General features: G+C 40.9%; 2 protein-coding genes across 16 annotated transcripts in view; both read left to right on the top strand.

Moving 5' to 3' along the window:
- Nucleotides 1-1,744, top strand: part of Ms4a13-ps1 (membrane spanning 4-domains A13, pseudogene 1) — a 28,692-nt gene extending 26,948 nt beyond the window's left edge. For 7 of the 11 annotated variants that reach the window (XM_006231104.5, XM_063280107.1, XM_039101341.2 and 4 more), the window contains one exon: nucleotides 1,161-1,744. In XM_006231104.5, coding sequence (XP_006231166.1) covers nucleotides 1,161-1,220 — 60 coding nt within the window. In that variant the 3' untranslated portion in view covers nucleotides 1,221-1,744. The remainder of the gene's footprint in view (nucleotides 1-1,160) is intronic. The other 4 variants (XM_063280110.1, XM_063280094.1, XM_063280085.1 and 1 more) reach the window with 1 other exon arrangement.
- Nucleotides 1,745-5,390: 3,646 nt separating this feature from the next.
- The window catches only part of Ms4a19 (membrane-spanning 4-domains, subfamily A, member 19), a 32,428-nt gene continuing 13,620 nt past the window's right edge, over nucleotides 5,391-24,198 (top strand). Inside the window, exons 1-4 of one of the 5 annotated variants that reach the window (XM_006231098.5) lie at nucleotides 5,391-6,340; nucleotides 7,414-7,505; nucleotides 10,380-10,529; nucleotides 19,978-20,034. In XM_006231098.5, coding sequence (XP_006231160.1) covers nucleotides 7,452-7,505; nucleotides 10,380-10,529; nucleotides 19,978-20,034 — 261 coding nt within the window. In that variant the 5' untranslated portion in view covers nucleotides 5,391-6,340; nucleotides 7,414-7,451. The remainder of the gene's footprint in view (nucleotides 6,341-7,413; nucleotides 7,506-10,379; nucleotides 10,530-19,977; nucleotides 20,035-24,198) is intronic. The other 4 variants (XM_063280124.1, XM_008760269.4, XM_017590307.3 and 1 more) reach the window with 4 other exon arrangements.

Raw genomic sequence — 24,198 nt, 5'->3', positions numbered from 1 at the left:
TTGGACGAGGAGCCTGTAAAAGAGAACAGGACCAAGTCTAGATAGATGAATGGGCAGACAAGTGGACAGCAGATCCAGACAGATGAATGGTGGACCAATGAATGGCAACTGAAAAGACCATGTCAAGAATGGAGACCAAACCAACACAAAGCTCCTGGGATAACCACAAATTATCTTCCTGTCCTTCCCTTGGCACACACTCAGGCAAACAGAGTACAGGTTGGTAGAAGTCTCCACAATCACAGCGTTAGGTGATGTCAACACAGGGTCCCAGTAAGGGCTCATGCCCTTTCCGCCTCTGGTGTGTTTTATAAGTTCTTGAGTCTGGTGTTACTTATTTGATTTTAATAAGCTCCCATGCACCTGTAGTCCCAATGTACTTTGATAAATTTGTATGTGGCACCTTAATAATTTTAAAAAATAAAATTATAGCAAACTGTGTCTTGAAGGTGGTGCTAGACAAGTGGCAGTGTTTATGTTCCGACTGTGGTCCAGACTCTCCCAAAATGCATACCTTTTAATTTATTCATATGAAGTTTCAAACCAACAAAAACTAAAATATTTTTTAAGCATTTCTGGATGCAAGCTTAACTAGAAAACTTAGAAAGAAAAAAAGAATTGATTACTTAAAAGTCAGAATAACTCTGGAAAAGGAAAGAATGGCCAATCATTGGGAAATATCATATAAAGCTAGGATTAATCTGGGAGTGGTTGAATATATATAGAGTTCAAAAAGTACATGAAATTTTTAAAAATCAGGAAGGAGATTGATTTGGTGGTTAAGAGCACTGGTTGCTTTTCCAGAGGACCTAGGCTCAAGTTCCATTCCCAACACCCAAAGGACAGCTCACAACAACTCCGGCTGCAGGGACCTAAGACCCACTTCTGGCCCCGTCAGGTATCAGGCATGCAAGTGGTGCCCACACATGCAGACAAAACAGCCACGCACATATAAATATCAGAAACCATATCACAAGGCATGCAGTAGAGACATAAAAATAAGGTAGACTGGATTGAGAATGAAAACAGAAGAGAGTACATGGCTCTATGGACCGTAATCCATAAGTACCAATGTGGCCTATATTCTTTTTAATTTGCCATCACTCTGATGACTTGAAACACTGGTTGTCATCTGTAAATGACTGCGTTTTCTTTTCCAGATGGAAACACAAGATGAAAATTCAGAAAGTGTTACTGAAGTAGTAGAGGACAACTTCTGAAAACAGAAGACGTGAGCAAGTTTCATGACCACTAACACCTGATGTAGGTGCCCATGATATTCCCATATAACAGGGCTACTGCACACCCCATACATTTTGTGCAAAAGGAAATTCACAGCAAGGTGAAAGTTACCCCTTGGTATTTAAGAAGTGTCTATGCACATATATTCTAGGTTCCAGAGGAGAAAGCTCATCCCTATGTAAGTATGAGGCCATCGCAAGAAAGCATTTGCTAGCTAGCCACTCCGAAGAGCTGTCAACTCTCCCCAGCAGATCATCTGCAGTTGACCAGAAAAACCACTTGAAACCTGTAGAGTGCAGGCTATGAGATTTGGGGTACAATGTGCAATTCAGAGGAAAACTAATTTCTTTCCCTGTGAGTGAAAAGCACATTCCATGTTCTGCATTCTTCTGCTCAAGCTAGCTTCTACCTCCACAAAGCAAGGCTCAAAGGGTCACCAATTTAATGCCTTTATTGTCCCAAGGCATTCTCTGTCCTCATTAAAGTTCCTTTCTGCCCTGCATGTCTCTGCTGTCTTTTTCTCCCTCTTGTACCCCTGCTTTCTACTTCTCGTTAAGTTGATGTTCGCTCCCATCGGAAAGCAAACTGTTTTCCCCCATTGAGGAGCGCTTCCCAGGAAGCTGTTCTGCATGCAGCTTACCTGCTCATCCAATGTGGACTGTGATGCCAGAGAAGTTTCCTCAGCAATGCCAGCAATGCTAAGGAACACTGATCCATGGATTTACATCCACTGTGGATTGTTTGTTTTCTTCTCTGTCTCTCAAGTTGTATTTAAAAAAAAAATGAGAGTATCCCAGAAGAGAGAATGCTCCTTCTGGTGTAAAGATGATAATATTTTGTGAAAACTCCAGACAGGAGATTAGAAGTTTGGAGACTTGAAAGGTAGGAGGATATTTCAAATGGAAGAATTAGGGTGGCTATTCCTCTACAGAGAAAGAGGAGGAGAAGAAAGGAATGGAAAGGGGGAGGAGGAAGGAGATGTAAAAGAAGCAAGAGAAGGAAGGTGAAGAAAAGGAAGAGAGGGAGGAAAGAAGAGAGAAGAGGAGGGAGAAGAGGGGGGAAGAAGAAGAAAAGAAGAAGAAGAAGAAGGAGAAGAAGAAGAAGAAGAAGAAGAAGAAGAAGAAGAAGAAGGAAGAAGAAGAAGAAGAAGAAGAAGAAGAAGAAGAAGAAGAAGAAGAAGAAGAAGAAGAAGAAGAAGAAGAAGAAGAAGAAGAAGAAGAAGAAGAAGAAGAAGAAGGGGAAAAAGGAGAACGCAGATTGTGAATGTCATACTTGGCTACAGTACATTACAGTTGTACTGCCTCTTGTTAGTTTCTGACTCCAGGGCTCTCTCCCTACATCTTTCTCTCAAATTCACATCTTCTATTTTTTTAAAAACATATAACCTGCTGAGTTCAGTTAGTGTTACCTGGATGTACTTGAGTGAATGGAGGGCTGACCACTAGAACCTGGGCATGTTCCAGTGGCTCCTGTACCTTAACAAAATCGCCATTCGGTCCACAAAAAGCTGTTGGATACCTGTTTCTCATCAAGTAGGAGTGGAGCCTTGTGAGCCCTTCAGCCATGCATGCTGAAATGTTGGTGGGTTTGGCCTTGTGAGCATCTTGTGCAGGTCAGGATAGATGTTGAGAGCTCACAAACACAGCACAAGGAATCTTGTGTCTAAAAGCCACTGTTTTCCCAACAATCCTCCTAGTCCTCTGACTCTGATAGCCTTTCAGTCCCCTTCTTCCACAATGTTCCTTTGTGGGATTGGGAGTGTATTACATATCCCATTGGGGAATGGGTAGTTCACAGTCATTCTCTATTCTGGTTCTCTGTAATAATGTCCATCCACTGTAAAGCTTTTCTGATGAGGAGTGAGACAACTTTAACTCGTCATGATTTTATGTAAATATAGAAAAGCACTTAAAAGAAACCATTAAAAAAAACTACAACTAATCAAAATGCAGAGTTATGGGTCCCAGTTATAGTGGATACACCTACGAAACAACTCCCACCTAATGCTCAAGGAACATTGTAGAAGAGGGACACAAAGATTCTAAGAGCCAGATCAGGAAGTTGGCTGTGAGATTCTGACTCTTAATGATGTCAGAAGATACACCCATAAAGTCTCACCAACCTGACTGCCCAAATAGGAGCTGAACAAGGCTGACACCAATGGACATGCCAAAGTGGACAAGAGAAAACCCAGGAGACCTCAGCCCTACACAAAGAACTTCAGGCAACTAAGGAATGCAGACAATGAAGAGGAATAGCCTTCCCCAGTGAAGAGCACACCAACTGCTTGTCTAATACTGGATGGTCAGCCATGAAAACATACAAGCAACAGAGTACACACTGAGCAAGCAGGGTGTGTTTAGGAACACACACACACACACACACACACACACACACACACACACACACACACATATATATATATATATATATATATATATATATATATATATATATACACACATATAACAATTAATGACAAAAGAGACCATGAATTTGAAAGACAGCAAGGACGTTTTGAGCAAGGAAAGGGAATGGGAAAGAAAACATAGTTTTAAAAAAAATAAAGTGAAGAAATTAAGGCCAAAAAAAAATCAGAAGGTGAGAAACTTGAAAGGAAGGAGTGATTTCCAAGACAGTGGAAGATACAAAGCAGTGTTATCTCCTGGTGAAGTAAGAAACGCCACATGTAGGTTTTTAAATTGTCTTAGTAGCCACACAAAGAAAGCAAATAGAAACATATGTGTTTAATTTTGACAACATAGTTAATAGGTCAAAAACATCTAAATGATGCAGGTAAAAATTATTAGCAATATACTTTATAATCTATGGAGTCATATGATCTACAGATCATATGGAGTCTTCAGAATTGTGTATTTTATACCTAAAACACATGTCAACTTAAGCTAACCAAGTGACAAAAGCTCTCTAGCCATGTATAGCTCCTCATTAAGTTGTGTGGAACTAGAAGCTCGCATAGAATTCACAGAACCTGTACCCTACAATCTCCTGCCCAAGAGCTCCTGCTTGCAGAGAGTGAGCAAGTTAACAGAGGCAAGCTGGGTGATAGGCCAAGAAGGTGAAGTGTCCAGTGAAAAAGCTGAGCCTGCCTGAGGTCTGCGCATGACAGAAGGCAGATTCTAGAGATCGCGGTCCATCTCTAATTGTACAGTTGTTGCCTCAACTGGCTTTGGCTTTCCAGCCCTTCACAGTCAACCACCAGCATTGAGTCACAGTATTAGTGTCATCTTAAAACAACTCCCCTGTTCTATTCCCTCTGCATACAACTACCTTTCCTTTCCTTTAAACCAGAGCTCCAGAGGTTAATACATATCACCTCCACATGATTACCTCTTGTTTTCCCTTTCACTCTACTCTTGGTCCAGTCTGACCTCCATTTGTCCTCTGAGGCCACTTTTTTCAGTGACAGCAGTCACCTTCACATTTCAAAAATACAGCAACCAAATGCACAATCCTCGAGAGATTTAGGCATCGTTTTACATTTTTCCTAGAGCTCGGGTTCTGCAAGGGCGTCCTTACCTTTCTTTCTCCTCCTTACCACCTAAGCCGCGTCTGATTTTTTTGTTTGGCTGACATAACACTGAAATGGACCATCCCTCCTTCCACCCTTCCCACAAGGTAAACCCGAGGGTAAAGGGTATTCCATATTTTTTTTAATTTCTTACTCCTAATACATAAACAATGCAATTCATATTTATCCTCAACAACAGGAGATATAGGTATTAGAGAACTCTAATTCCTAGATAATCAGATATTCAGCAAATTACATAGTACATGGGATAGCTGGTACTGGAAGCTTCAACAAATTGCCTATGAGGAACTGTCCCTTGGTTAGCAGCCAAGCAATTCGCCTTTGCTTTTGAGACTCAATATAATCTAAGTTGGAACAGATGGCCTTCTGTTTATTTACTCACTTCTTCCAGGTGCCAGAAATAGCACCCTTACACTTTAGTGGGTTCAGTGTTTACGTGTTTAGCTGGCGGGGACCCATCTCATAAATGACATTCGACCTCATAGACACGATTGTCAAGTTCGGGTTCTTTAATACCTATTATTTAGGACTAGATTACATAAAGCAGCAGCCTTCTGCCGTGGTTAACGTATTTGTTGTTTGTTTGACAGTTTCATACATTTATATAATGAATTTTAGTTGTCTTTCACCCCCACAACTCCTCTCATCTTCCTCTGGATCCCTTCTCCACAAGTCCACCTCCAGCCTCCAACGCTTCGAGTTTCCTGTCCCACTGTGATGACAGACTTGCGCAATCTAATTTCTGAAAATGGAAAGTACACAGAGCAAATGTGACCTCGATTTTGCAGAAAGATGAACAGAAGATACATCTTGCCCAAATACCACCAGATCCTAGGTTCCAACAACATTCTTCCCTCTAGAGTTTAGAACTTTGATTTTTGAGGAGACTCGCAGTAGAAAGACTTGCTTCTATCTGTCTACTGGAAAACAGTGGGTGGTATTTGCTTGATGAGGAAGTCTATGGAGCAGGAAATCAGACATAGTTGGGCTCAGGGGCTTTGCAGATTAATAGCTAATGTCCAACACTAGTCAGAAAACGCGGTCTGCACTAGAGCTCCTCCTGGTGGCCCCATCTCCTAACTGCATCTGCATCTCGCGGGCTTGAAGACTGGATGGAACCTCCAAGGGCCAGCGGAACTAGCTTCTGCGCGCCCCACTGGCTTCTGCGCGGCCCTCCTCACGTGGCGCTCTTCACCACGGTTGCTCTGAGACACAACCGCAGCTGCGTTGGATTACCAAGAGGTAATGAGGGACATATGGAGGTGGCAGCTGCCTGCCTGCAGGAATACCAGGGCAGGAAGATCTGGACCTAAAAGCAACCCCTTCAGGATTGCCCTATTCTAACCTTGGGGTCGTGACAGAGTATGTATCCATGACCCTTGAACAGACCACATTAAGGACAAGCGTTGGACACTACTTCCTGGGAAGTTTCAATTGTATCCTAGCTTCTTTTTTCTCCCCAATACAACCCTACGGTGATTCTTGTCACTGAGAAGAGCCTTTGAAGGAGATTATTACATTTTTATAAAAGTCACCTCATAACGGGTAAGTTTTAAATTCTCATAATGGGCAATTTTTAACTCCAAGAGTCTTCTAAAGTGTGTTTCTCTGTGCCTTTGTGCATTTTCTCCTTGCCAGATATCAACGGGCCATTATGGCAACTGACACCTTCAAAGTTTGTGGCTTGTATGAGAAGGAAAAGGTTGTTTTGAAAGGATCTAAAGACAATATCCTGAATTTTAAATACAACTGCACATAGTGATTAAAGAGAAATGGAAAAGATTAGTAAGACAGTAGAGACTAGGCAGGGTTGGGGCTGTTCGTAGCAGATGGGGGTTGGGGGAGATTGTCAAAGCCAAATCTAATCAGAAAGTCACTCAAAACAAAAGTATTAACCTTTGACTGAAAAAAGAAATCATCTCTTATTTGTTTTAATAAGATATATATACATATATATGTATATATATAATGGTTTTGGATAGCCACCTTCGTTCAGAGCAGCTAGAATAAAGAGCAGTTTTCATGAGCATTAAATACAGAAGCTGAGGGGGAGTTATGGCTCATACAAAACAGGAAGCAACAACCTCCTATCGATGCTAGAAATGATGCGTTATCCCCTCTGGTTATCTTGTTCACTAACTTAAGAAGCCGGCCTATATTCTGTAGTATTCTATTTCCCAGCCTCCTCTGCATCTAATGCAAGCATGTCGCACAGATCCTTCCAGTCATGCACCCCCACACACTTGAACTTTGACAATGCTGACGATGGGTAAATCAAACCCACCAAGGGTCTAAATTTCCTAATGCAACAATGTGGGTCTATGAGCAGGTGCTCGAGAAATGTGATATAATTGGGGCAGCTATCACTTGGTACTTAGCATAGTCTAACTTAAATCCGATCCGTGAGCAAAGCTTTTTGAGAGGTAAATACTAGCTTTGTCAAGATACTACTAGTCTCTGGTGCAAAAGAACCTGTCAGGGGGCAATCAGGTATCTTTTAAAAAATGAACGACAGCTGTAGAGTAGGATCCCCCTCAGGCTTAGGGATCTTATGCAAGAGAATAACAATAATCACTAGCTAGTTTCATTTATGCTATTTTTCTCCCTGTTTTTCACAGGAGAGGAACTTATCCTCACATTCCTCTGAAACATCTTGATGAATATGCCACAGAATCGTCTGTGGATAAAAAAGGAGCTGAGATTATTGGGGGTAAGAACAAAATGCTGTTCAAGTAAGTCCACAGTGAGAGGGTTGCCACTCCTCAGGTAGGAGATGTGAACCATCTCTGTTTCCACTATCAACTCCTCAAATGGAAGGTAAATCAATTACAGTGGCTTGTAATGGTGACATGGAATCAAAATATACACAAAGCCAGAATATATCCAGAAATGGGCGAGGGAGAGTAGTCTCTCTTTTACCATCTCTCCATATTTTCAACCCTAAGACAATGACATGTTCTAAAAGAGGTGAGCAAATTGTCAGTACATCCAGAAGAATTTGCAGACTCCAGAGCTCTATGAGCAATGGCTGGCTCCTATCACAGACACACTACTGTTTGCCCTGGCAATCTCATCCACCACACCCTTTAGTGTATGATTTTGCATCATCCACTCATACTGCTGAAGGATAGAGCCAGATTAAGAGTTAAACACAAGGGCTGGAGAGATGGCTCAGCCGTTAAAGGCTAGGCTCACAACCAAAAATGTAAGAGTTAAACACAAGAGATTAAAAATTAGGTGAGAAAAATCCTAACGGTTAACACACACATGCACGTTCATGGGCGCACACACACACACACACACACACACACACACATGCATATGCACACACAACCACAGGATGCCTAGAAATAAGTAAGTTAAGCAAAGTCACAAGAATCTAGATGAATTGTGTTTCTATAAGATAATAATGAACATGAAGGTGTCAGTCCCTAAAGGGAAAAATTACATATATTGAAGAAACCACATATAGGACTTGTAGTTTGAAAATGACTAAATACTAATGAAAAATTCAAGTTAGGTTACATCAATGAAAAGACATGTTTATAGATTGCAAAACTCAACAGAGTAAAGATGTTAGTACTCCCTACATTGGCACATGGGTTTGACAAAATTCCTATTAAAATGTTAGCAATAACTTGTATTTAGCTATCAATCACCAAAGATTATGTGGGAAGGAGAAGGAATAAAAACAGCTATATCAAAGTGGGACAAAGCACACTACTTGATTTTTTAAGACACTGTCTGCATTCAGTCATCAAGATTATGTGATATTGTTTAAATAAGAAAGACACAAATAGAGAAGAACACACCACCCAGAAACTGGACTCCACAGATACAACCAACTGATTTAGGGAATAGAAATTGTCTCTGTTTTTGAGAAGGGGGTCTATGTACTGGGGTGGGGGGCTCAAAGTACTAATCCTGCTTCTTCAGTCCACCGAGGACCATTGTAGGTATGAACCATGGTTCAGTCAGTTGATTTCTTTTTCCTAAAAAGAGCTCAATGAGCAGGTTCACAAAGGAATAACAAATAGAAACCAAGTATAAATAAAAACAATAAGCCTTATAGACTCCCAACCTTTTGAGAAATTAGATGGATGTTTAAGAAGCTACTGCTCCCCCATTAAAAACAATGCCAAAATGAAAACTAAGGCAGAGTGAACAGCAGTGATTCAGAGCAGGCAGAAGTTGTAGCATTTGCCAAAGAACAAAAGCCCCAAGGCAGGCGAACCTTCCCATGGAGCTGAGCAGGCAATGATTCCCACTTGCCGAAACTGAAAGAGGCTTGGCCTAGTTTCATCTCTGTGCTATTATAAAATGTCCTGGGAAAAAACAAACCTCAAGGGCTATGGGGTTTAGTCAGCTAACAATTCTAAGTCACAGTTAAGGCAGGAACTTAAAATGACTAATCACATCCCCAGTGAAGAGCAGAAAGAAAACAAATGCACGCATGTCCAACTCTTCTACATCAGGGGATGAGTGCTATCCACCTCAACCAATGTGATCAAAACAGTGTCCCACAGACATGCCCACAAGCCCACCTGATCCACCCAGTCCCCCTTGAGGCTCTCTCCCCAGGTGATTCCAGGATGTGTCCGGCTGACAAAACTAACACAAGGCAAGTATAAATATGACCATGCTGCCAAGACCAAATAAGATCTGTTGTAATAGATGATTAAAAGCCATTTCTCTTTGTTTCCAAAGTCAGCAAAAAAATATAAAGAGACATTTCATGGAATAAGATAGACAGCAAACGAGCATATAGAAAGATAACTGACATCGTTAGCAGTTGTCACTGGAGACTGAGAATGGGATTATGAGCTAGCACGCATGAACTAAAACAAACAGTAGCAGAGTCAAATGCTGGCAATGATGCAGATACTCCAATCCTCCCTTCACACTGACAGACAGAATATTTTTAAAAGGTACTGATATTATGAATTGTATTCTTAGCAACCTCTTTAATAATAAAAAAAATCCAGCTACTATCAGACCCAAAAACACTATGCTCCTGGACATTTCTCCTGGAGAACTGAAACTAGTCTACATAGCAACTTACAATTGCTTACTCATAGTCTCCATTTCCAAACACCAATCAGGTGAATATTTGAGCCAGCTAGAATCACGGATACCATACACTGCTATAAAAAAGAGGAATAAATCATACAAAGATCCGACAGCTTGTTGAGTCTCCATGTTGTTACCCTGAAAAGGTCAGCTTCAAAGGGTATATCTTAAGCCATGTCCTTTGTCAAACACTCTGGAAATGGTACAAGTATGAGAAACAGATGAGTGATTACCAGGGGTTAAGAATGTCAGTGGGAAACTTACAAGAAAAGGTAGAACTTGGGACATCTCTGTAGCGACAGATTCGCCTTGATTGTGCTTGATAAAGCATAACAAAATGGCCCAGGACTATACCAGCATTATATCCCAGCCAGTGCCCCCATTCTAAAGTTCTGTAAGCTGTCACTACTGTGGTAAACCATCACTTTTCTTCATTCCAGTGTTTGTCTTGAAGTGTGTTCCTTCTTAAGAGTTAGCTGGAACTACAACAAAGAATGATTTCTTTTCCTTTCAGGTCATACAACTAATAACAAGCCTGATTGTACAGAGCCTGGGATACTTCTGGACATACCTGTTCTTTTCTCAAACTATTGTATTTGGACTGGGAAGTAATTATCCTCCTATCACAGGAAGTTCAGGATACCCACTTTGGGCCTCCTTGCTTGTGAGTAACTTCATATCTGATAGTAACTACTACATGTATTCCTTAGTTCATAGATTTTGATCCAAGGAATGTGGCAGAGAGAGTACATAATCCTTGTTTGCTCGGAGGCCATTCCCACATCTACCTGAAAAAGGACAATAGCAATATGGTTTTTTTTTTGAAACATTTAGTTTATTACCTGCACTGTTCATAATAATATTATATATTTGTTAACTGTTTAGCCAGTCTGTGTAGATTTTGTCTGCTGGATCTGGAATCTGACAGCCTGAAAGAATGGCGTGGACTACAGCCAGACTCTATAGACTACTTTACTTTGGTTTCAGTGGACTCTTATACACAGGTAAAACAAGGAAAGCAGTGGTCCTAGGAAGGTTGAGTAAATAAACATCAGTAAGCACATACTAAATATTAACCCTTTCCCAGAACTTTCCCAGGGCAGACCAATTTAAATGTAATTGTCTGGCTGTACTATATATTTGGGAAAGCAACAAAAAAGAAAAAAGAAAAACAAGGAAAAGGCCCTATCCAGGTTCAGGATACACTAACCAAATTGGGTTCTATAACTATGTTCTGACATCCAACAAGAATAAATACATCTTGTAAATTGAATGTAAATATTTGTCAGCACAAAGTTATGTCAGAACAATCCAAGAAACAAAATACACCTGCGGTAAAAAGCCCTATGCCTTTTTTTCTCACCGCTACCCAAGGCATTGTTCACCATGTATAGTTCTCTGGACAAAGTTCCAACATATCCCTTGTTTTGATTGTTTAAATTCTAGGGCATTGGTTTTTGTTTGGAGCTATCAATATCCTAAGAGAAGCACAAAAAGATGTAAGTACAACACTGGATGCAAGGTTATGCATAGACCGGATTGTCACCAGGACGAAGGATCCATGCCTTGTGCAGCATCACTAGTCCCTTCCACTATTCCTTGTCCTCAAACTCCAGGCAATTGCTCAGAAAATGTCTGAAATTTTTCATCCTTGTAGCCAGTTGTCTATTTCTTTATATTAAATGAGATAAGAAAATGGCCACGTGTAGATCTGGGCATCCTGAAAATTCTGGAAGCTCAAATAATACGTTCCAGCTTAATGGTAAACTTAAAAACTTTAAAGTAGATAGGATAAAAGCAAAAGTGTCTTGAGGAGTAGTTCCTCGCTTTATTTTTTTTAAGTTATTTCTTAAGGGTAGAATATGAACATTCTACAAATGTTTGACCTGGTGGGTTGTAAGGGATTTTAGTATGATGTTGAATTTGCCATTTATAACAGAATTTCTTAAAATTTCTACTAGTAAAAGCAGGACAATTAATTATGTTATTTAACTGCATGGGAATACCCATAACAGCAAATTCTGCAGTAAGGTGGAAGGAAATAAGAGCTTTGGAGAGGGTAATTTATCTAACTTTTGAACGTTGGATAGTTAATACTTTATCATGTTTTACAGTTTGATCATTCATGCTTAAACTGTTATGTGGCCATCCTTGCTTGGGGAACAATGATTAGCAACAAGGGTACCAAAGAGCTCAGAGTCATTGACATAAACAAGAATGTTTTCTTTTCCCATTTAACCAAGTGAAGCACAGGACGACTGAGGACATAAGCCCAGTGTATCTCAGCAGCAATAGATCCCTTCTACAATGACAGCACCGCAACAGCAGTTCTGCAGCCACATGCTCTGCCCAAGATGTTGTCCGCTCTTTTCCCTCAGTCACGGATTCCTTCACCTGAGTCTTGTTGGTAGGAAGGATCTGTCCTTTCGGTTCAATATCTCTGTTGCTCCATCTTCTTTCTGTCCTTCAGGTATAGCCTCTACAGATGCTTTGGAACCTCTTAGTCCATCTTCTACAGATTGGGTGGGTCTTTCAGGTATCCACACCAGCTTTTCAGCACCCTGAGGACAAAAGACAAGCACAGCCTCAGCTCCATTGAATTAATGGAGCAGGGCCATCCAATTGGTCAGATTGTAACATCTCTCTAAAGAACCATGGCCCTATCTTATTGGGGCGAGGGGGGTGCCAAAATGTTCTGCAGCAGTAGGGCCATCCTTGCCCAATTTTTTTTATTAACTTGAGTATTTCTTATTTACATTTCGAGTGTTATTCCCTTTCCCGGTTTCCGGGCAAACATCCCCCTCCCCTCTTCCCCTCCCCTTCCTTATGGGTGTTCCCCTCCCCATCCTCCCCCCATTGTCGCCCTCCCCCCAACAATCTGGTTCACTGGGGGTTCAGTCTTAGCAGGACCCAGGGCTTCCCCTTCCACTGGTGCTCTTACTAGGCTATTCATTGATACCTATGAGGTCAGAGTCCAGGGTCAGTCCATGTATAGTCTTTAGGTAGTGGCTTAGTCCCTGGAAGCTCTGGTTTCTTGGCATTGTTGTACATATGGGGTCTCGAGCCCCTACAAGCTCTTCCAGTTCTTTCTCTGATTCTTTCAACGGGGGTCCTATTCTCAGTTCAGTGGTTTGCTGCTCTTGCCCAATTTTTTAAAAAACTTTAACTATACCTTCTGGTTTCCATCTGCACCCCGGAGCTAACCCTGTGCCACAGTTCTCTATATCCAAATCACCCAGAGACAGCTTATCTCCCAGAAGTGCTGTCACACATAAGATCACAAGTGAGACCACCACTATTGTCCCAATACCAGCCCAAAAGGGACCCACCAGGAGCCCACAGGGCACAGGAACTACAGATAAGTGAGGGGCAGGATCCTTCCAGTCTCTCTGTATCTGGGAGCTAACCCTGTGCCACAGTTCTCCATACATACCCACATCCCACCCTAAGAGAGCTGGTCTCCCAGGAGTGCTGACACACCCAAGATCATAGGCTCACAGGCTTACAGAAGGGACAAGCTCCAGTCAGAAACTGCAAGAACAGCTAACACCAAAAATAGCCAGATGGCAAGAGGCAAGCACAAGAACAAAAGCAACAGAAACCAAGGCTACTTGGTGTCATCAGAACCCATTTCACCCACCACAGCAAGCTCTAGATACCCCAGCACACCAGAAAAGCAAGATTCTGATTTAAAATCATATCTCATGATGATGATAGAAGATGCTAAGAAGGACATAAATTACTTCCTTAAAGAAATACAGGACCACACAGGTAAACATGTAGTACCTCTTAAAGAGGAAACATATAAATCCCTCAAAGAAATACAGGAAAACACAACTTAACAGGTAAAGGAATTGAACAAAACCATCCAGAATCTAAAAATGGAAATAGAAACAATAAAGAAATTCCAAAGAGTGACAACCCTGTACTTAAACAACCTAGGAAAGAGATCAGGAGTCATACATGCAAGCATCACCAACAGAATACAAAACATAGAAGAGAGAATCTCAGGGGCAGAAGATACCATAGAAAACATTGACACAATAGTCAAAGAAAATGCAAAAAGTTCCTAACCCCAAACATCCAGGAAATCCAGGACACAATGAGAAGACCAACCCTAAGGATAATAGGTATAGAAGAGAGTGAAGAATCCCAACTCAAAGGATGAGTAAATACTTTCAACAAAATCATAGAAGAAAACTTCCCTAACCTAAAGAAAGAGATGCCCGTAAACATACAAGAAGCCTACAGAACTCCAAATAGATTGGACCAGAAGAGAAACTACTTCTGTCACAAATAATCAAAGCCCAAATTCAGAAAACAAAGAAAGAAAATAAAAGCAGTAAGGGAAAGAGGTCAAGTAACATATAAAGGCAGACCTATCAGAATTACACCAGACTTCTCAACAGAGACTCTAAAAGTCAGAAGATCCTGGGCAGATATCATACCTACCCTAAGAGAACACAAATGCCAGCCATGCTACTATATCCAGCAAAACTCTCAATTTCCATAGATGGTGAAACCAAGATAATCCATGACGAAACCAAATTTAAACAATATCTTCCCACAAATACAGCCCTATAAAGGATAACAGGTGGAAAACTCCAACACAAGGAGGGAAGCTACACTCTAGAAAAAGCAAGAAATTAATCTTCATTCAACAAATTCAAAAGAAGATAAACACTAAAACATAATTCCACCTCTAACAACAAAAATAACAGGAAGCAACAATCACTATCAATATCTCTAAATATCAATGGACTCAACTCCCTAATAAAAAGATACAGACTAACAGGCTAGATACAGAAACAGGACCAAGCATTTTGCTGCATACAGGAAATGCGCCTCAGTGACAAAGACAGACACTACCTCAGAGTAAAGGGCTGGAAAACAATTTTCCAAGCAAATGGTCCCAAAAAACAAGCTGGAGTATCCATTCTAATATCAAATAAAATCAACTTTCAACCAGAAGTTATCAAAAAAGATAAGCAAGGACACTTCATGCTCATCAAAGAAAAAATTACCAAGATGAACTCTCAATTCTGAACATCTATGCTCCAAATGTAAGGGCACCCACATTCATAAACGGAACTTTACCCAAGCCCAAAGCACACAATGCCCTTCACACAATAACAGTGGAAGACTTCAACACCCCACTCTAATCAAAGGTCAGATCATGGAAAAAGAAACTAAACAGAGACACAGAAACTAACACAAGATTATGAACCAAATGGATTTAACATTTCATCCTAAAACAAAAGAATATATCTTCTTCTCAGCACCTCATGGTACCTTCTCCAAAACTGACCATATAATTGGTCACGAAACAGGCCTCAAAAGATACAAGAAGATTGAAATAATCCCATGCGTCCTATCAGATCACCATGGATGAAGGCTGGTCTTCAATAACAACAAAAACAGAAAACCCACATACACTTAGAAGCTGAATAATACTCTACTCAATGATAACTTGGTAAAGAAAGAAATTAAAGACTTTTAGAATTTAATAAAACTAAAGGCACAGCATGCCCAAACTTACGAGGCACAATGAAAACAGTGCTAAGAGGAAAACTCATAGCTCTGAGTGCCTCCAAAAAGTAGCTGGAGAGAGCATACACTATAGCTTAGCAGAAGAGCATCCGAAGGCTCTAGGACAAAAAGAAGCAAACACACCCAAGAGGTGTAGATGGCAGGAAATAATCAAACTCAGGGCTGAAATCAACCACGGAGAAACAAAAGAACTATACAAAGAATCAACAAAACCAGGAGCTGGTTCTTTGAGAAAATCAATAAGATAGATAAACCCTTAGCCAGACTAATCATAGGGTACAGAGATAGTACCCAAATTTCCAAAATTAGAAATGAAAAGGAAGACATAACAACAAAAACCGAGGAAATTCAAAAACTCATCAGATCGTACTACAAAAGCCTATACTCAACAAAACTGGAAAATCTGGATGAAATGGACAATTTTCTAAACAGATATCAGGTACCAAAGTTAAATCAGGATCAGATAAACTATACAGTCCCATAACCCCTAAAGAAATAGAAGCAGTCATTAAAAGTCTCCCAACCAAAAATTCCCAGGACCAAATGGTTTTAGTACAGAATTCTATCAGACCTTCAGAGAAGACCTAATACCAATACTCTTAAACTATTCTTTAGCTCTTTTTTAAAGCAGCAGAGTAAACTTTGACATGCTGTGCTGTTTACTTGAGCATGCAAAGGCCCAATATCAGCACGGAGGCAGATGTAATCACCAACATCTCCTTTCTTTTGAACGGGATGGAAGGCAGTCTGGCATGCAGCCTTAGCGTTCTCACATGTCAGTTGATTAGCAATAAGAATTTCTGCCTTTGCATCAATTGTAGGACAACTAACCACCTGTAAAAGATGAGAGAAAAAATTCTTGATACGGCTTATCAGAATCTTGTTAAGTTTTAGAAAGTTCCTGTATTTTTTCCAGAATTGGTAACTTACACCAAGTGTCCTCAGCCCCAGAAACAAAGGAACTCCTCTTGGGAATGGCAGCACATCTCCCTTCCCTCATTTGTTCCAATCATCATTACAGTCCTCAGGTATAAGAGGATGAAATATTTCAGGTGAGGCAGCAGACAGCCAGAAGCACTGATCCTCAATGAGAGCTTACATTTTTATTTCAATTTTATTCTTTTTGGTCCCTTCTGGCCTTGTACTGGAACCTTTTTAGCTTGTAAAATAAAAAAAAAAAAGTCTTGTGGCTCATTATCTAGCTCATACCCGTGTAAATAACACCATAGTCTTTTTCTAAATCCTTTAGCTCATCACCATTTACTGTTTGTACAATACAGACCAATAACCAAATAACCCAGAATTACATTGGAATACTCTCTCCTTGTCTATAGACTTTCACTATATTTTCTCTTTAATTTGACCCCATACTCTGAGATCTAAAGTTCCCTTTTCAGAAAACCAAGGACTATGTTGTTATTAAATCCCAACATTCTTGTAGCTTGGCTTGAAACATTGTAGCATTCTTTTTTCTTTAAAAAAAAAGATGTTAAAAAATGATGTATCTACCCTATATGATGTTGATTTCCCTATTTTTAGCCCCATGTTAATCCCTGCTTACCTCCTCCTGCAGGATTCCTTGTGTCCTCTGGTAGCTTTTCACTCAGGTCCTGTTCAAGTATCACTTAATCGACTTTTTAGCCAACCTTTGTAAATCTTGTCTGTGGACCCAGGATCTGAGGACATGAAAAAATAGAGCACCTACAGTCTACATTGGTTTTTTTGTTTTGTTTTGTTTTGTTTTGTTTTGTTTTGTTTTGTTTTGTTTTGTTTTTTTGGTCTCCATCTTTATTAACTTGGGTATTTCTTATTTGCATTACAATTGTTATTCCCTTTCCCGGTTTCCAGGCCAACATCCCCCTAACCCCTCCCCTTCCCCTCTATACAGGTGGTCCCCTCCCCATCCTCCCCCATTACCACCCTCCCCCCAACAATCCCGTTCACTGGAGGTTCAGTCTTGGCAGGACCAAGGGCTTCCCCTTCCTACAGTCTACACTTTTTTTTTGTTAGATCTAATTTTTTTTTTATTAACTTGAGTATTTCTTATTTACATTTCGAGTGTTATTCCCTTTCCCGGTTTCCGGGCAAACATCCCCCTAATCCCTCCCCATCCCCTCCTTTATGGGTGTTCCCCTCCCCATCCTCCCCCCATTGCCGCCCTCCCCCCAACAATCTAGTTCACTGGGGGTTCAGTCTTAGCAGGACCCAGGGCTTCCCCTTCCACTGGTGCTCTTACTAGGATATTCACTGCTACCTATGAGGTCAGAGTCCAGGGTCAGTCCATGTATAGTCTTTAGGTAGTGGCTTAGTCCCTGGAAGCTCTGGTTGCTTGGCATTGTTGTACATATGGGGTCTCGAGCCCCTTCCAGCTCTTCCAGTTCTTTCTCTGATTCCTTCAACGGGGGTCCTATTCTCAGTTCAGTGGTTTGCTGCTGGCATTCGCCTCTGTATTTGCTGTATTCTGGCTGTGTCTCTCAGGAGCGATCTACATCCGGCTCCTGTCGGCCTGCACTTCTTTGCTTCATCCATCTTGTCTAATTGGATGGCTGTATATGTATGGGCCACATGTGGGGCAGGCTCTGAATGGGTGTTCCTTCAGTCTCTGTTTTAATCTTTGCCTCTCTCTTCCCTGCCAAGGGTATTCTTGTTCCCCTTTTAAAGAAGGAGTGAAGCATTCACATTTTGATCATCCGTCTTGAGTTTCATTTGTTCTAGGCATCTAGGGTAATTCAAGCATTTGGGCTAATAGCCACTTATCAATGAGTGCATACCATGTATGTCTTTCTGTGATTGGGTTAGCTCACTCAGGATGATATTTTCCAGTTCCAACCATTTGCCTACGAATTTCATAAAGTCATTGTTTTTGATAGCTGAGTAATATTCCATTGTGTAGATGTACCACATTTTCTGTATCCAGTCCTCTGTTGAAGGGCATCTGGGTTCTTTCCAGCTTCTGGCTATTATAAATAAGGCTGCGATGAACATAGTGGAGCACGTGTCTTTTTTATATGTTGGGGTATCTTTTGGGTATATGCCCAAGAGAGGTATAGCTGGATCCTCAGGCAGTTCAATGTCCAATTTTCTGAGGAACCTCCAGACTGATTTCCAGAATGGTTTTACCAGTCTGCAATCCCACCAACAATGGAGGAGTGTTCCTCTTTCTCCACATCCTCGCCAGCATCTGCTGTTGCCTGAGTCTTTGATCTTAGCCATTCTCACTGGTGTGAGGTGAAATCTCAGGGTTGTTTTGATTTGCATTTCCCTTATGACTAAAGATGTTGAACATTTCTTTAGGTGTTTCTCAGCCATTCGGCATTCCTCAGCTGTGAATTCTTTGTTTAGCTCTGAACCCCATTTTTTAATAGGGTTATTTGTCTCCCTGTGGTCTAACTTCTTGAGTTCTTTGTATATTTTGGATAAAAGACCTCTATCTGTTGTAGGATTGGTAAAGATCTTTTCCCAATCTGTTGGTTGCCATTTTGTCCTAACCACAGTGTCCTTTGCCTTACAGAAGCTTTGCAGTTTTATGAGATCCCATTTGTCGATTCTTGATCTTAGAGCATAAGCCATTGGGGTTTTGTTCAGGAAATTTTTTCCAGTGCCCATGTGTTCCAGATGCTTCCCTAGTTTTTCTTCTATTAGTTTGAGTGTATCTGGTTTGATGTGGAGGTCCTTGATCCACTTGGACTTAAGCTTTGTACAGGGTGATAAGCATGGATCGATCTGCATTCTTCTACATGTTGACCTCCAGTTAACCAGCACCATTTGCTGAAAATGCTATCTTTTTTCCATTTGATGGTTTTGGCTCCTTTGTCAAAAATCAAGTGCCCATAGGTGTGTGGGTTCATTTCTGGGTCTTCAATTCTGTTGCATTGGTCTATCTGTCTGTCTCTGTACCAATACCATGCAGTTTTTATCACTATTGCTCTGTAATACTACTTGAGTTCAGGGATAGTGATTCCCCCTGAAGTCCTTTTATTGTTGAGGATAGTTTTAGCTATCCTGGGTTTTTTGTTATTCCAGATGAATTTGCAAATTGTTCTGTCTAACTCTTTGAAGAATTGGATTGGTATTTTGATGGGGATTGCATTGAATCTGTAGATCACTTTTGGTAGAATGGCCATTTTTTACAGTCTACATTTTTAAAGGGACATTTGATTCTATATTTTTTCCACCCATAATATTGTTTCATAATAAGAGTCTACAATGTAAAGGGGCTATTTGATACATTTTCAGCCATGATAAGAAACCCCAGAAGCATTTATGGAAGACAATCTGTTTGATGCAAATCAGTTATGCAAGTGAGATGCTAAAGTCATTTCAAGGTTCCCCTGAATTCCGTTCCTACTACAATTGTAACATTAGTGTCTAGAAACTTTATAGCTCTTAACTTCATAAATATAAATCTTGAATTACTTCTTGGGTTGTTTTCTCTGTAGTCTCACTAAGGTACTAAGATAATATCCCTATAATATCCCTCATGTTATAGCATTCTAAAATTATCTTAAATTTATGTATAGACATAATGACTGGGCAATAACAATTGTGGTCTTTGTTTCCAGTTTAGCCTATCAGGAAGTTTTTCAATAATACTACAGAAGAGGCCTTCAAATCATATGGTAAGTCACAAGACTTAGAGCAGCTCTAGAAAGTTTTGTCAGTGAAAGAATGAAATTTTTAAAGAATAAATAATAATTTTTAAGAAAAGTCAGTGAGGAATTAGCATAAACTCTGAGTCATTAGATATTTTCCCAGAAGCCACTGGGCAGGGAGAATTTAAAGTATGAGAAGCCTAACATTGCCTAAAGAAAGATAATGTAATTGTGTCATCTCAGACAATGAAAATACAGAAACAGTATTGCCATATATAAATATTCAAACAAGTTTCATGATGATAAAAACCACTATTTCTTCTTTAATAACAATAATTTGCTATAATTCTTAGAATAAAGATCACTGCCAAGTAGGGCTACCTTGTCTGGCTGCAGTGAGAAAGGAAGACCACAATTTCTTAAGACTTTATAAACCCTAAACTTCAAACTGTAAGAAACAAGGACCAGAGATATGGCTCACTTTCTGTTCAAGCTGAAGGACCTGAATTCAGATCCCCACATCTGTGGTGTATTGTCTTGATTACTAATTGATGTAAAAGGATCTAGCCTACTGTGGGTGGCGTCATGCCTAGGCAAGTATATCTGAGCTGTATAAGAAAACTAGCTGACAGCTGAGGAATGTCGAATGACTAAGAAGCACCTAAAGAAATGTTCAACATCTTTAGTCATAAGGGAAATGCAAATCAAAACAATCCTGAGTTTCCACCTCACACCAGTCAGAATGGCTAAGATCAAAAACTCCGGCAACAGCAAATGCTGTCGAGGATGTGGAGAAAGAGGAACACTCCTCCATTGTTCGTGGGATTGCACACTGGTACAGCCATTCTGGAAATCAGTCTGGAGGTTCCTCAGAAAATTGGACATTGCACTACCTGAGGACCCAGCTATACCTCTCTTGGGCATATACCCAAAAGATGCCCCAACATATAACAAAGACACATGCTCCACTATGTTCATAGCAGCCTTATTTATAATAGCCAGAAGCTGGAAAGAACCCAGATGCCCTTCAACAGAGGAATGGATACAGAAAATGTGGTACATCTACACAATGGAATATTACTCAGCTATCAAAAGCAATGACTTTATGAAATTCATAGGCAAATGGATGGAACTGGGAAATATCAACCTGAGTGAGGTAACCCAATTACAGAAAAGCACACATGGTAGCACTCATTGATAACTGGATATCAGCCCAAATGCTCGAATTACCCTAGATGCACAGATCACAAGAAACTCAAGAAGGATGACCAAAATGCAGATGCTTCACTCCTTCTTTAAAAGGGGAACAGGAATACTCTTGGGAGGGGATAGGGAGCAAAGTTTAGAACAGAGGCTGAAGGAATGCCCATTCAGAGCCTGCCCCACATGTGGCCCATACATATACAGCCACCAAACTAGATAAGATGGATGAAGCAAAGAAGTGCAGGCTGACAGGAACCAGATGTAGATCTCTCCTGAGAGACACAGCCAGAATCTGGCAATTACATAAGCGAATGCCAGCAGCAAACCACTGAACTGAGAACGGGGCCCCTGTTGAAGGAATCAGAGAAAGAACTGGAAGAGCTTGAAGGGGCTCGAGACCCCAAAAGTACAACAATGCCAAGCAACCAGAGCTTCCAGGGACTAAGCCACTACCCAAAGACTATACATGGACTGACCCTGGACTCTGACCTCATAGGTAGCAATGAATATCCTAGTAAGAGCACCAGTGGAAGGGGAAGCCCTTGGTCCTGCCAAGGCTGGACCCCCAGTAAACGGGATTCTTGAGAGGAGGGCAGTAATGGGGGGGAGGGTGGGAAGGGGAACACTCATATAGAAGGGAAAGGGGAGAGGTTAGGGGGATGTTGGCCTGGAAACTGGGAAAGGGAATAATATCTGGAATGTAAATAAGAAATACCCAATTTAATAAAGATGTAAAAAAAAAGAAAAGAAAAGAAAGAAAGCTAGCTGAGCAAGCCAGAGGGAGCAAGGCAGTAAGCAGTGTTCCTCCATGGTTCCTGCCTCAATGTTTCTGCTTCGAGTTCCTATCTCTAGTTTCCTCTATAATGGACTGTAAGATGATATAAACCCTTTCTTTCCCTAAATTGCTTTTGGTCATGGTGTTTATCACAGCAACAGAAAGCAAACTGAAACAGTCAGTAACAGTGTAAATGTGTACTATGCCAACAAATTCATTCAACAGGACATCAGAGTTGTTATATAAAGTAGTGAGTCAAGAGGGGAAAAGACACAAAGAGCTTTGAGATTAGAGAGTCAGACTATGTGCTTCATCCGCAGACATCAGAAACATAAGACACCCTACAACATCCAAAGAAGTCTAGATCCATCCAAAAGATCTAGAATAAATCAGTAATATCATTTATCAGTGTTACAGAATATAAGTTGTCTGTAAGGAAAAAATCAACTGGGTGTCTACTAAGGGAATTCATTGTTTTGAATCCTGAACCCTTCAAATAAAGCTGCTATGAATACTGTACCAATAAGCCTTGATACATACATATTCCTTGTTCCTCTTATACATGGATGCTTATCTTTTTCTAAAGAAACTACCCAACTGTTTCCCAAAGTACTATTGCCTATTACATTTCTGTATCACCCCCACCTCCACCAGACTAGAAGTCAAGCAAGTGTTCTTATCTGTTGAATTCAGATAACTTTGCCCAGCAAAACTTGTTCTCTAAACACCCCTTCTCCAAGTGGCCTTACAATACAGTTGCTGATTAAAGCTCCTTTTAAAAAAATGTTGACCCTGGAGCCATAACTTTTCCATGTAACTAAAGCTTCAGCAAGTGTTTCAACTTCTGCTTACAAAGAACCATACAATAATGTTGGGCTTTTACAGCATAAAAATAATGAATGTTTTCATTTGGTTGTCTTTTCTTTAGTCTTGTGATATTTTTGTTTATGATTCAGAACTTTCACACACATATACAATATATTTGCATCATACCTGCTCTCTCTGACTCCTCCTGGGACACTCTTCTCAATCCCTCTCCCTCCCAAATTCATGTTGTTAGTTTGTTTGTTTGTTTGTTGTTGTTTATCCTGAATCCAATTAGTGCTGACCATATGTATATAGGTGTGTACAACCTGCCAGAGGTCACATCCCCAAAGGAAAGTGACTCTCATTCTCTCAGCATCCTCCTCAGATAGGGGTAAAGCCTTGGGATCCCTACTCCAAGTTTTGGAGTTCTGACTGGCTTGATCTACTGGCAACCACAGAAGCTATTAGTTGGTAAACACAACATCCATGTCACATCTAGAAGGCAACAGTTCTCATCTCTCCTTATCCTCTAACTCCTACATTCTTTCTGTCCTCTTTTTCAAGATGTCTCCTATGTGCCCTAAGTAGGAAGAAATTGATAGAGGCAACCCATCAATGGCTGAGAACTCAGAGTCATTTATTCTCGACATTTTTACCACGTTTGAGTCTCTGCATTAACAACTACTGACTACAAAAAGCTTCTCTAACCAAGGTTGCAATCAGCACTAATCTATGTGTATAAACATAAATACTTAAAGGGCAACTTGCCAACGTAACTATTTAATAAAAGAAAACACCAATAGATTCTTCTCTACGGTCAATGATATCCCCAGCTGTGAGCTTCAGATGAGGTTTACAATACCAGACATGAAATCTATCATTAGGAGCAGCTCTCTGCTCCCAGACCCGGTGAGAGAGAGACCCAACCGCCTGGTCAGGTGGGCACTCCTGAGGCTGCAGAGCGGAAGAGACCACCAACACTGCTCACCCCTGCCCACATCCCTGGCCCAAGAGGAAACTGTATAAGGCCTCTGGGCTCCCGTGGGGGAGGGCCCAGGAGCAGCAGGACACCTGCCAGAGACACCACCGGACCCTGAAGGAAACTGACCGGATAAACAGTTCTCTGCACCCAAATCCCGTGGGAGGGAGAGCTAAACCTTCAGAGAGGCAGACAAGCCTGGGAAACCAGAAGAGACTGCTCCCTGCACACACATCTCGGACGCCAGAGGAAAAAGCCACAGACCATCTGGAACCCTGGTGCACTGAAGCTCCCGGAAGGGGCGGCACAGGTCTTCTTGGTTGCTGCCGCTGCAGAGAGCCCCTGGGCAGCACCCCACGAGCGAACCTGAGCCTCGGGACCACAGGTAAGACCAAATTTTCTGCTGCAAGAAAGCTGCCTGGTGAAC

Source organism: Rattus norvegicus, chromosome 1 (genome assembly GCF_036323735.1).
Source record: "Rattus norvegicus strain BN/NHsdMcwi chromosome 1, GRCr8, whole genome shotgun sequence".
NCBI classification, from domain to species: domain Eukaryota; kingdom Metazoa; phylum Chordata; class Mammalia; order Rodentia; family Muridae; genus Rattus; species Rattus norvegicus.
Note: the sequence above shows the minus strand (reverse complement) of the source record. Positions and strands in the feature narration are given on the sequence as shown.